The sequence below is a fragment of the Caretta caretta genome, chromosome 16, assembly GCF_965140235.1.
Source record: "Caretta caretta isolate rCarCar2 chromosome 16, rCarCar1.hap1, whole genome shotgun sequence".
Classification (NCBI taxonomy): Eukaryota; Metazoa; Chordata; order Testudines; family Cheloniidae; genus Caretta; species Caretta caretta.
This window is the reverse complement of record NC_134221.1, coordinates 19,269,966-19,282,464: the sequence shown is the minus strand read 5'-3', so window position 1 is coordinate 19,282,464 and position 12,499 is coordinate 19,269,966. Positions and strand designations below refer to the sequence as shown.

The 12,499-nt window shown below is 47.5% G+C and overlaps 1 protein-coding gene across 1 annotated transcript in view; it reads left to right on the top strand.

The window, feature by feature from the left end:
• Positions 1–7,068: 7,068 nt before the first annotated feature.
• Positions 7,069–12,499, top strand: part of DIPK1B (divergent protein kinase domain 1B) — a 37,539-nt gene continuing 32,108 nt past the window's right edge. Inside the window, exon 1 of the mRNA XM_048823236.2 lies at positions 7,069–7,253. Within this exon, the coding sequence (XP_048679193.1) occupies positions 7,191–7,253 (63 nt within the window). The 5' untranslated portion in view covers positions 7,069–7,190. The remainder of the gene's footprint in view (positions 7,254–12,499) is intronic.

The window sequence follows — 12,499 nt, the reverse complement described above, 5'->3', positions numbered from 1 at the left end:
CACATGGGTTCACATCACGGTTGAATCTGTCTCAGGGTTCCTACTGCTCAGGATTTTTCTAAAAGAAGAGCTCTGTGTAAGCTCGAAAGCTTGTCTCTCTCACCAACAGAAGTTGGTCCAACCAAAGATATTACCTCCCCCACCTTGTTCTCTCTAATATCCTGAGCACGACAGTGACAACAACGCTGCCTAAAGCCAACTCACAGGTGAGCCTGGAACAGGCTTCAAATTGCAACCTGCTAACAGGAGGGTAAAGCCAATAGTTCTTGCTGGTGCAGGGAATGGAGCAAAACTGCAGGAATTTGGTCTGGCTGATTTTATTGGGTGAGTTTAGGGTTCCTGGGAGCTCCTTATGTCCAGGCACTGAAACTTGACAGCAAGGACCCTGACCTTTATTGGTTATGTCTGCAGTGCAAGAGCATCCACAGCCCAGTCAAACTTTCTAAAGTCATATCCCAGGGTGCTGGGCTCAGGGCAAACGTGGGATGGAATCTCTGGGTAGGAATCACCTCTCTGGAGATTCCAGGACCCAGGGTAGGAATTTGAAAGGGATGCCTCTCAAACAACCCCCCCCCCCCCCCCCGGCAAGCTGTTGTCATCAGTGGAGAGGAAGGAGATTAAGTGGTTTGATTCTTCCCAGGAGATACCAGCTGTGAATGGGAAACTTTGCTTCCATAGCCCTGGTCCCCAATCCAGCCACCCCTGCACAACAGAGGTCCTGTGAGGCCAGTGCAGCATGGGCCTGGCACAGAGAAAAGTTTCTCCATTGGAAAAAAGGGGCAAAAATCCTGGCTCCATTTGAAGTCCACAGCACAGCTCCCATTGATCTCAACAGAGCCTGGATGGCACCTAAGGCCTTTAATGAATGAGTTATTTTTTTAGCCGGATTTCCTGCCACCCCACCCCGTTCTACCCCTTCTCTCCTTCGTTTGCCTTGCCTCTCTGGGTCTGTCAGTCTAACAGACATGAGGTGTTTTAACGAGCTCTTTGTAGGGCTGGTCAAAAACTTCCCATTGAAACTCTTGGATGGGAAATGGCTTTTTTGACGTTTCATGAAAAATGTCCATTTTTGTTAAAAAAAATTTGGGTATCTTATAAAAAAAAGTGCCAAAGCCTAAAAAAAAATTGATGAATATTTTTGACAAAAACAACAACGGTATTTTTGTTCAAATTTTCCATGGGAAACTATATTATTTCCCAACCAGCCACTAATCCTTTGGTAGATTTCAGCTCTTCCTGGAACAAAAGGATAATCTAAAAAATCCTCACACACCTGATGTGAAGGCAGAGAGTCACAGCAATGCAGTTTGGGCAACAAGGCCTTTTTGTGAAGGTTGATCTGAACAAGAGAGCCATAGGGCCTGATTTTGATCTCACTCCAGTTTTACACGGGTGTAACTCCAATTACTTCAGTGGAGTTACTCCAGATTTACACTGGTGTAAGGATCTGATCTTACTCCCTTAATTTCAGTGGTGCAGGATCAGATCCTTAGAACAGGATCGGCACTCCTGATTTACACCAGTGTTCAGTGTCAGATACTGTATGCGCACGGATAGATAGATCCCAGAATCAGACAGGAATGCAGAGAGATTCCTCTACTCATGCTCAGTGGGTAGATGATATAATCACACCTGCAGAATTTTTATTACTCTCATTATTGGATTAATTAATCATTCAGTGATAATTGATCTTTAAGCATTTCAACAATCAATACTAATCACTTAATTACTTGGCAGGATGCTGCTGTAGAAGGTCTGCTCACTCCTAATTAGGTACTCTGGGCAGTCCACCCCTGAATATTACACAGCCTCTATGGGAATCTCTGGCATTTCAAACCCCTCTGAGCCCTTCTCACAAATGTGTCATTTCTCATCTTGCTCCTTATTCCACCAGGCCTCCACACATGGTACGATTGTGCCTATCTGAACAGAGCTCTGCCCCAGCTCTTGGGCTTTTAAAATGCATAAATCTCCAGCAGAAGAATGACAATGAATAGCAAACACAGGGCGTAGGAGCGAAAGATCAAGAGCCGTACATCTGCCAGGGCTCTGTCAGCGAAAGCAGGATGCTGCTGGAGTCAAAGGCAGAGCTCTATACTAATGCTGGGTGGTTTTATTAGGTAGCCTGGGCCCCGTGTACAGAGTGGCCAGGGTGGTGGTTTTCTGCAAGTAGGTCAAATAGGTCACCTGTCAATAAAATACAAAACAAGGATTACTGCATAATCCTGTTAGAAGGACTCTGGCTGTAGGGAGCCGGGGTGGAGGTGGGAGAGGCAGGGGGAGAGGGGAGTGGGGAAGAAGAATATTGTGCTTGCCATTTGTGACACAAAAGCCTCATGAGAACATATATATCTATTTCTACACACACACACACATATATATATAATGGCCTGGAGACTGCTTCATGGATCCCCAAGCCAATGAGCATCAGGCAAGTGTGAAAATAATGATCCTAAGATTTAAAGCAAAATAATGAATGATTGCTTAGTAACACGGCCGGTTCCTGCCTTTATGACCCTAGTCTATGATGAGGGAGAGCGTGTGATGAGGGGGAGCGGGAGAACCATATTCTGTTATGAAATGATATACTAGGTGGATGAGACGATAGAGTGTGTGTGTGACGCGTGCGTGTGCGCGTGTGTGAGTGAGCAAACACACCATGGATCCCTCTTATTCCAAACAGATGTTTCCCTACAACTAAAATGGCAATGGGCACATTGCAATGCACTGGGCCCATTTGGGATTTTTATCCTATTTCACTATTTCACTATTCTATCCTATTTCACACCAAACCTGGATCTATATAATTTTCCTTATACCGGTAGCAACTGCTGTGTGTCCATGCACACACGTCCTCCTGGGGGAGTTTTCTGGACTTCCATCGACACAAATTAATCCGGCTTGCAACCAAAGCAACCCTGTACTAGTGGGGGTTAAACTGGTTTAGTAGCAGCTGGAATGCATCCCGTTTCCGATTTAACTAAACCTGGGCAAGTAGGTGCCCAGCTGCTGTCCAACACTGCACTGTGGAATTGACCTGTCTGGTCATCTTTCTATACTCCGCTGCTCCAGGAGCATCTGGTCCAGATCAGATGTCAATCACCTATTTTAATTGCTCTGGCAAATGCATGGATCCCATTAAGCTAGGCATAGGCCCAGCTGTGGTCCAGGTTCCTGAGGGCCTCCTGAAGCAAAACACTTGAGTCTCAGCAGTGAGGGTAGTGAACTACAGGGCCTGGGCATCCACTCTGCACTGACTAAACTCTTAAAAGTCCTGTCCTCCATGAACTTGCAGTAAAACCTGGGATGGATTCTCTCATGGTGATTCCAAAGTCCTGAAGAGGGATCATGATGGGATGTTGCCAGGGATGTTGGCTCAAAACCCTGGATCCAAACATCCCGGAAATATGGGATTGTCTGAACTCTGAATCCAGGCGCCAATCCCCTTTTTGCAGTTGCCTCCCTATCTTTATAATGATTTGAACTGAAAACCCGGAGCTGAACTCCCATGAATGTTGAGTTGACAGGTTTCAGAGTAGCAGCCGTGTTAGTCTGTATTCGTAAAAAGAAAAAGAGGACTTGTGGCACCTTAGAGACTAACAAATGTATTTGAGCATGAGCTTTTGTGAGCTACAGCTCACTTTTCGAAATCTGGATCCAGCCTTGGACTATGGACTATAGCAGCATTTATAGTGATGCAGGCAAAGGGACTGATCCTGCAAGGTGCTGAGTACCTCCTGAGTGAGGCTGAGCACTCTCAAATCTCACTGCAGTCAATAGGTGAATAACAGATTTTAAGACTGGAAGGCCCATTACGATCATCTAGTCTGACCTCTTCTAGCTCAATACCTCCAGGATCAGGTCCTAAAATAGGGGTGGGAAAGTCTTGTGCTTAAGGATATAATAATCTGATTGGCAGATGTGCTTTTTGGGGTGGGGGAGAATGGTGGAGTGCTGGTTTCGTCTGAAACATGAGATACTGCCCAGGGCTGGAGGCAGATCACTGGGCATAATGAGTGCACGAACTGATCTGGTATGAGGTCCTATTTTCCCACACTGAAAGTGACACTGGCAACGTGCTTTTCAAACGTGCTTCCACTCACGGGGGTGACTTTGGATAAACAATTCTACTGGCCCAGTGGAATATGTTTACACCCCACTGGTGTGGTCTGTGCCAGAGGTCTCTCATCTGATCTCTTTTTGTGTTACGAGGAACACCTGCTGCCTGGGACATTTGACACTGGCCCTACTTGTACTAGGGGTTTCTGTACATGTCCCTCACAACCTGTGTTTTGCTATCTATGTTTTCCATGAAAGTGGTTTCTTAAAAGAAAGTTCAAGGGACTTGTCTGTTTTCCTGGGCCAATTCAAACTAAAAATAAGATGAGCAAGAATTACACCAACTTCATCAGACCATAGGAAACGGAGTAAATTAGAGCTGGCTGTTAATCCAGGCTTATTATGAAAGGGATGCTGTTAACTAGAAGTTTAAAACTCCAAGTGCAGATGTAATAAAATCTTTCTAGGGGTTTTCATATGGATAGAATGATTTTTTTTATATTAAAAGCAAAATTAAATAAATGGGGTGTTTTATTTATTTGTTAATTTAAGCAGATCCCTATAGGGTTATGAACTTAAACAATAGCATCTTTGTGCTAATATATAAGAACCAGAAAGAAAAACTGAATAGAAACCAATGGGAAACTAAAGTGAAAGTAAAGGAGTACTTGTGGCACCTTAGAGACTAACCAATTTATTTGAGCATAAGCTCATAAGTGAAAGTGATCACATTCTGGTTTCAAAGTCCACTTTGAGTGAAGTGCAAAAGTAAACAAATAGCTTACACAGTGAAAAGGAAAGTAAAGTCAAAACAAAACAAACCAAGGACAAAACTACCTGTGCAGGTTTAATAATCTGAAGTGCTATTAGTAACACAGGCAAGCAATTATTTCAAAAATAGGAGTTTTAACTTTTATGTGTGACCTTACCCATATCATTTCCCCTCTCTGTGCTGCTGTTTTTCTTCCTTGTCTATTTCTATTGCAAACACATTGGGGGCAGGAACTGTCTTTTTCTACCAGTTTGTACCATGCCTAGCACAATGGGGCCTTGATGTAATACAAATAACAATACTTAATATTGTTATCGGTGTACTGTTAAATTAATAAGATGAAAGAAAGAAACTTGGAGCTTGTTTTCTCAGGATGGGGAAGAAATTTTCTCCTAGGTCAGATTGGCAAAGACCCTAGGGTGGATATTTTTTTATTTTTATTTTTTTTGCTTCTTCTACAGCATGGAGCACAGGTCACTTGCAGATTTGAACTAGTGTAAATGCTGGATCCTCTGCAACTTGCAGTCTTTAGCTTAGGGATAGCTCATTGGTTTGAGCATTAGCCTGCTAAACCCAGGGTTGTGAGTTTAATCCTTGAGGGGGCCATTTAGGGATCTGGGGCAAAAATTGGGGATTGGTCCTGCTTTGAGCAGAGGATTGGACTAGATGACCTCCTGAGGTCCCTTCCAACCCTGATATTCTATGACTTCAGTAACTCAGCCAGAGGCTATGGGCCTATTACAGGACGGGGTGGGCAAGGTCCTGTGGCCTAATGTGCAGGTCAGACTATATGGTCCCTTCTGGCCATGAGAATAGCTCTGTGGAGTTTCTATGATAAGCCTCATCTATTGGAACATAAAACAAAAGGGAAATATGCAGTACTGAGACTATTCTCATAGATTAATTACTGTAAACAGGTCAGGGTGCGTAAATTATTGGTCAGAAAAATCAGTGTCTTTATTGAAACGCTTTTGACGGCGAAACACATTATTTCCAGTTGAACATCTTGCAGGGAAAGCCCATTAGGGATACATTTTCTGGGCATACTCTCTGAAGTTGAATGAGACTTCAGATGAGGTACTCAGACATTATAATGATAAGGGCCATATAGGTACCTACTATAGATAGATAGATAGATAGATAGATAGCCAGCCCTAGGTGTATTAGAAGGGACAGGTATGCAACAAAGTTTTTGTCCCCCTGCCCCCCCAATCTTGCAATGGGACCTGCTTGTGTGGGCTCCTTGTGGGCCAGGACTAGCAGATGTAGTTGTAAGCTGAGAGCCCGGGGGTGATGATTTCATGGGCCAGAGTCCTTGCTTTTGATGTGGCAGCAAACAGCCAGGCCAACTTGGGGGGCACTCTGCAAATAAATGATCCCCTTCACTGAAATGGGGGGGTGGGGTGGAGCGGGCCGAGCTCATCCAGCAACCAGTGCCTCTATCAAGGGGCCAGAGCAGCCTTGTTCCCTGAGGGCCTTTAATGGGGTCTGGAAACCCTCAGGAGGGCTGCTGCCATGAACAGAAACCGGGGACCTGTCTCTCTATCCCGCAGCCTGCGGCACACGACGCCCCCCCCCCCCCCAGATCTCACCAGGGTTCATCTCCCCCAGATGCTCCCCCCAAGCAGCCCCAGCCGGACCCTGACTCAAGACCCAGCCGGCGGGGCGCTGGGGGCCCCCCACGCTCAGCGCAGCAGGGAGCGGGGGGGGGGGCGTAGGGAGGAGTGGAAAGCAGCCCCCCACCCCTCCCCAGCCCCCATCGGCCGTCAGAAACCTCCCTTCGCCTTCCCCTTTAATTCCGGCGCGGCGCAGCGCGAGGAGCCAGACGGCATCGCTGCTGCAGATCCCCCCCAGCTCGCTCCGCAGCCGCGGGAGGCGGCGTCCGCCCGGCGCCGGGGTCCCCATGCAGCGGCCCGGGGCCGGCGCCTGCGGGGTCCCCGGGCCCCGGCCGGGCTTGGGGGCGCGCGGGGCCGGAGCGAGCTGGGCTTGATCCCGCGCAGCCCAGCTCCCGGGCCGGGGGATGCGCCAGCCGCGGGGGGAGCGGCCGCCCTCGCCCACCGCTGCCCGCGCCCGATGCAGCCGCCGAGCCGCCGGGCTCGCTAGCCCGCCCGCCCCCGGGGGGGGCGGAGAGCCGCGGACCCCGCCTCGCCCGAGGCTTGGCGGCGGGGGCTGAGCGGCGCGCGCCCGGGGAGGGGCCGGGGGGGGGCTTCCTCCCCTTGCACCCCCCCCCCCCCACGGGCTGCAGCTGGACCCCCCCCCCCGCCCCCCAGCCCGGCGCTGAAGAGCAGGGCGGGGAGCGCGCCGTGATTTTCCCTGCGGATCGGCCAGCCCCGGCTGGGGCGGCGGGGGAGCCCGCAGCATGAGGAGGCTCCGGAGGCTGGTGCATCTGGTGCTTTTCTGCCCGCTTTCCACGGGCTTGCAGGTGAGGATGGAGGCGGGGGAGGCTGGCGACGCAGCTGCCCTGGCGGGGGGGGGGGGGGGGGGGGACCGGGACATCCTGCGTCTTCGGAGGCTGGAGGTCGGGGGAGTGTGTGTGTGTGTGGGGGGGGGGGGGCTGCCTTTGATCCCAAGTTAGACATACATAAATACCTACAAAGTTAAGCCCATGTCCGGTCCTTCAGATTGATCCTGAACAACCTAGTGCCATTTGGAGAAGGGAATTTTTATTTTTTATGTTTAAAAAAAGGGCAGGGGTGGATTTAACCCCCCCCCCCATCACTCCCAAGGGGATTTGCCTGAGGGGGAAACTTACAAATGGTTAATTTCACTGCACCTTTGCTTTTCCCTTGTACTGGACCTTGTAGGTCAGTGTGCTGGACACACAGGGAGAGATGAAAATTGTGGCTGTTTAGCTTTGTGCGCATAGGACAGATGGATGGATGGGAAGAGTCTGATGAAACCATTCCCTGGTACCCAACTCATGTTCTTCTCCTGCAGAATGCTGGTTTCCTACACCAAACACTCGAAAACCCTCCAGCCCTGGGAGCTGTGAGTCACTGTGGTGGCTTCTTTTTCCATTTCCCCTGAGGATTTTTTATTTATTTTGTTTATTTTAATTTGATCAGAGTGCCTGGTTCTCTGTAGTTACTGGAGAGGGTCGGTATGGATGCTGCACTTGGAAATCTGTTTCTGACCCTGCTATGAATGAAATCTCAGGTGTGCATGTAATGAAAAAAGCAAATAGATGGATATTCAGCTTTCAGCACCACTGTATTTAGGACTTGATCCAAAGCTCATTGAAATCTGCAGGAGTCTTTCCACTGACTCCAAGGGGCATTGGATCAAGCCCTTAATCCACTGGTTTGCAGTGAGATATTTTAACCACTAATGCTTCCCCCCCCCCCCCCCCACGCTCTGGCTTGTTTTTGAAAAGTGATCCTGGATTATTCTACATGGGGTAAATATGGACCAGCATGGCACACCAATTGCATAACATGAAGTTTAACTGTGAGCCTCATGTTGGAAAGAATCCACATTGCATCTACATAGAATGAAAGAGCCAGTTAATCAATCAGTCCTTACATAAATAACGGAATAAGCCAATGCAGCAATGTACCAGTCTAGAACAATTATTTTTTTCTTTGGCATGCCGACCTAACTGGATTGAAAGTCTGGTTTATAGAGAAGGACTAGGAACGATTATCTCCCAAGAGGTCTTTGGAGTGGCAGGGAATAGAACCTAGCAGTAGAACCTGAGGCTTTTACTCAAGGCAAAACTCCCAGGGAATTTCAAGGAAAATGAGCAGGATTTGGGACTCACTGATTTTTTTTTGGAGGGGGAGGAGATCTGACTCTGGAGAGCAGAAGTTCCTCATCCATGAATGTCCTACCAGCAAAAGTCACATTGAAGCCAGCAATGATGCTTGTCTTTTCAGGTGGCCATTAGAGCTGAAGGAACAATCTCAGCTGCTCTTACATGTTTGATTAGATGGAAAATGGGCTATATGTGGCGAGGAGATTTCCTATTATCCATTAGGGCCAGCACTGCGGGAGAAATGGAAAGAATGGCAGAGAAAGTGAGAGGAATGGCAAGGGGGGGGGGGAAAGAGAGAGAAATCCAGCAAACCCCAGAAAGTTGAGGGAGCAGTTAAAGAGCAAAGTTCTCCCGTATGGCAGATCTGTTGCTGCAGAATGATGTATTCCATTCTGCCCTCTCAACCCCTCTCTGACTGGAATGATCACAGTCCTGGCAGCATAGATCTAATCTGCAATGCTAGCTCGGCCCTGTGCCAAAGCATGTGGGACAGTCACAATGAGATGGGGATTGCTGCCCAGGAAGGAGCTGAGCTGAAAGCATTCTGCTGGCTCCGTTTAGTCCTGATCTCAGAGGTGAAGGGCCTCTGAGCTCCCCAAGCTCTCTGCTTTCCTTATAATGCTAAATCATGGCACTGAAATAGGCATTGGGGTGATGCTGTACATGAGGAGCAGTGTGGGCTTTACACGCAGGACTTGAAATCAGTCCCTGGCATGGAAAATGGAATGTCAAATAGCGAGCCACCACCGCTGCGGAGCAGACACAGTCGAGCCTGTTAGCCATCCATTTTGGCATCTCTTGACTGCACCTTGCTCCTCTTATGCCAACTGTGCAGCTCTGGTAATACTTAGCAGCCTTTTGCACTTGCGTTAGGATTAGTGCCGTAGTTATTTTTCCAGTACTCACTGTGTTAACCCTGCAAGGCAACGTCAAGAGACCAGCCGAACTGTTTAAAGGCCAAATCCAGCTCGACTTCTTCGCACAAGAGGTCTCACTGAAGCCATAATGGCTTGATTCTCTGGGCCCTGCACCATGTGTCATCCATTATACTTGGGCAAAGTGGGCTAGGTCCTCGGCTCTATCCCCAAATATCCCCCTTCTATCTATCTATCTACACAGCCTTCTGTCTATCAAGCCCTGTAAATGTAAACCGCAGCTGTGCTGATTTGCAGCAGCTGAGGATCTGGCCCAGGATGGGCAAAGTGGGGAGTAAATGATTTGGCATTTCATGCTCCCTTTGCCCAGGTGCACATGCTGCCGTAAGGTGCAAGGCAGCGGAGAATCTGCCTCTAGGTGTCTGTGTGAAATCAGTGCATTTGGCAGCTGATGTGTGCACGTTTGATTTTGATCTGCAAAATCAGAAATGTGATGCCGACAGAAAGGAACTTGATATTCATTGGGTAGAGAACCGCTGTCGGTGAGAGCCTGGTGTGCACTGATAATAGTCCTGAACCAGTATAGTTTGAGAAGCTGTATTTTGCTTTTTTTTTTTTAATTTGCCTGTTATACAGTTTATGCCTTTAATGTGAGAGTTGTGGGAAATCTTATTGACAAGCCCTGAGTTTCTCTCTCTGTTAGCAAGGCTTGGCAGTGGTAAAGAATCACAGAAAGAGCCTTTTTCCTCCAACACTGAACTCCATCAGAATAAGGGAAAAACCAGCATTATCCTTAAAGCTACTCTCTGTGTCTCCAGGCTTCAATGGAAAGCTTTTGCTGAGAACCCAAGGCCAATCTTATCTAGATTCCTGCAACAGATTTAAAGAAACAGTACAAATATTTTTTTCCCACTGAATGCATCCGATGAAGTGAGCTGTAGCTCACGAAAGCTTATGCTCAAATAAATTGGTTAGTCTCTAAGGTGCCACAAGTCCTCCTTTTCTTTTTGTGAATACAGACTAACACGGCTGCTACTCTGAAACCAGTACAAATATACAGGCCATGGGGCAAATTGTTTTGAAAAGAGCCAAAACGATGTGGTTGATGAAACCGACATTACTCTGGAAGGATGCGGGGGTCTGAAATGCACTGGTGCTCTCTGTAGTGAAATAACAGTCAATCCACAAGTAAAGCCCAGCAGAGAAGAGAATGGATGTTGCACATTTTTGCCCTAGTCCCACATCTATCCTGAAAGAGCATCATCAGAGTGGCAGCTAGGTAAGCATGAGAATGGCTGGCAGGTCATGGAGAGCTGCTGCAGAAGAAAGGAGACAGAGCAGCCTTTGAGGACTCTGTCAGTTTCGCCTTTGAAGCTAACTCCAGCCAAGTATCTGTAGCACTTCAAACAGGAGGCACTAAAGACTCCTGCTGGCCAGCTGACAGCTTGTTATTCAGCCTGCCCACTGTACGCTGGCCAAAGCAAGAGCAGACGCTAGCTGCTAATGAGATGCAGTTTATCTTAATGAGAGGGTCCGGTTTAACAGTAAAACCCCGCCCGAGACTGAGAATAGGTTTTGGTGAAATATACATTAAAAATACCCAGAATGTATCCGTCCTCGCGGGGATGAAAACTCTGCGGAGGGAGCCAGTGGGAGCTGAAGATCTGTCACACATTCTCAGGGTTTCAGATGGAATTGGAACACACTTGTCTGCAGTTCTCTTGTCCTTCCCTTTTGTTTGTTCATTCACCTGCGGCACACTGCTTAGCTCCTTGACTGTGAGCTCTCTGGGGCAGGGACGTGTCTTTGTGTTAGTTGGTAGGGGGCCCTGATCCCTGCCTTTAGGGGTTACCCACAATAGAAATAATAATTAGTCAAGGAAAGCTACCTTTTAAACACTGATACAGATTCCCTCTGATTTCCCGGAAAGCGGCCCATATTTTGCCGAAAACTAAATACATACAAATAAACAAACAGATCCCTACTGGGGCCAAATTCTGTTCTCATTTACACGGTATGAACCTAGAGTCATTCAGGGTTTTTAGCTTGGTGGAGTTACTCATAAAACCAGAAAAAATTAAACCTGAAGGGCCAGATCCTCAGCTGGTGTGAACTGACAGAATTCCACTGACTTCAGCGGAGTTATGCTGATTTATTCAAAGTGAAGATCCAGCTCTAAATAAATCAAGACAAATGGGTCCTGTTATTATTTAGAGAGAGGGGCCAGTCGCATTGTGCTAGATGCTGTACAAACGGCTCGGGTAAATCCAGAGTAACGCCGAGATTTTTAGCTCAGTGGATTTATTCTGGATTCCACTGGTTTAACTGAGAGCAGAAGTAGCCGTGACTTTGGAAACTCTAATACCAATTGTCTCAGCTGTGACATGCACCATTTGGAGGACGATTTCCTCTTGCAATTCACTGGGAAGGCAAAAAAGTGAAATAAAAGGAGCAGGAGACCACGGCACTGGGAGTTGCAGTAGAGATGTCTGTCTTCTAGGACCATGCTAGGAAGGTCAGGGGTCTAATTCCCCTTCATTGCATGTGGAACACCACTATAGGAACGCACCAGCACTTTGCATCCTTCAGGGCAAGAGTGATGCTTACACATGGTCAGTTATTCAATGGCTTGGAAAAAACTAACTCAGTGGATGAAGGTTGGACTATGTCACTCACAGCAGCTTAAGATGGAAAAAGGTCCATTTGATTATCTAGTCCATCCCTACTGTGTACTTTGGAATACGTTGTCTAGGCAAGTTTTACATGTCTTAAGAAATGGCATTTCCAATACCCTCCTTGGGAGAGCACATAGCTGAATGGACCATCATTGGGCTGATGGCTGAGCTGTTAGGATATGTAACTTTGCTTGAAAATGGAGAAAGGATAACATGAGTGCAGCCTCTCATCTCTTCAGTTATTATCTATCTATCCAATCACTTGCCCCAATATAACATGTAGTATTCTCCTATAACTGGCTTGCACTAATTTATGAACCTATGTGTATGATGTGCTGACATTAAACCAGGGCCTCATCTGAAC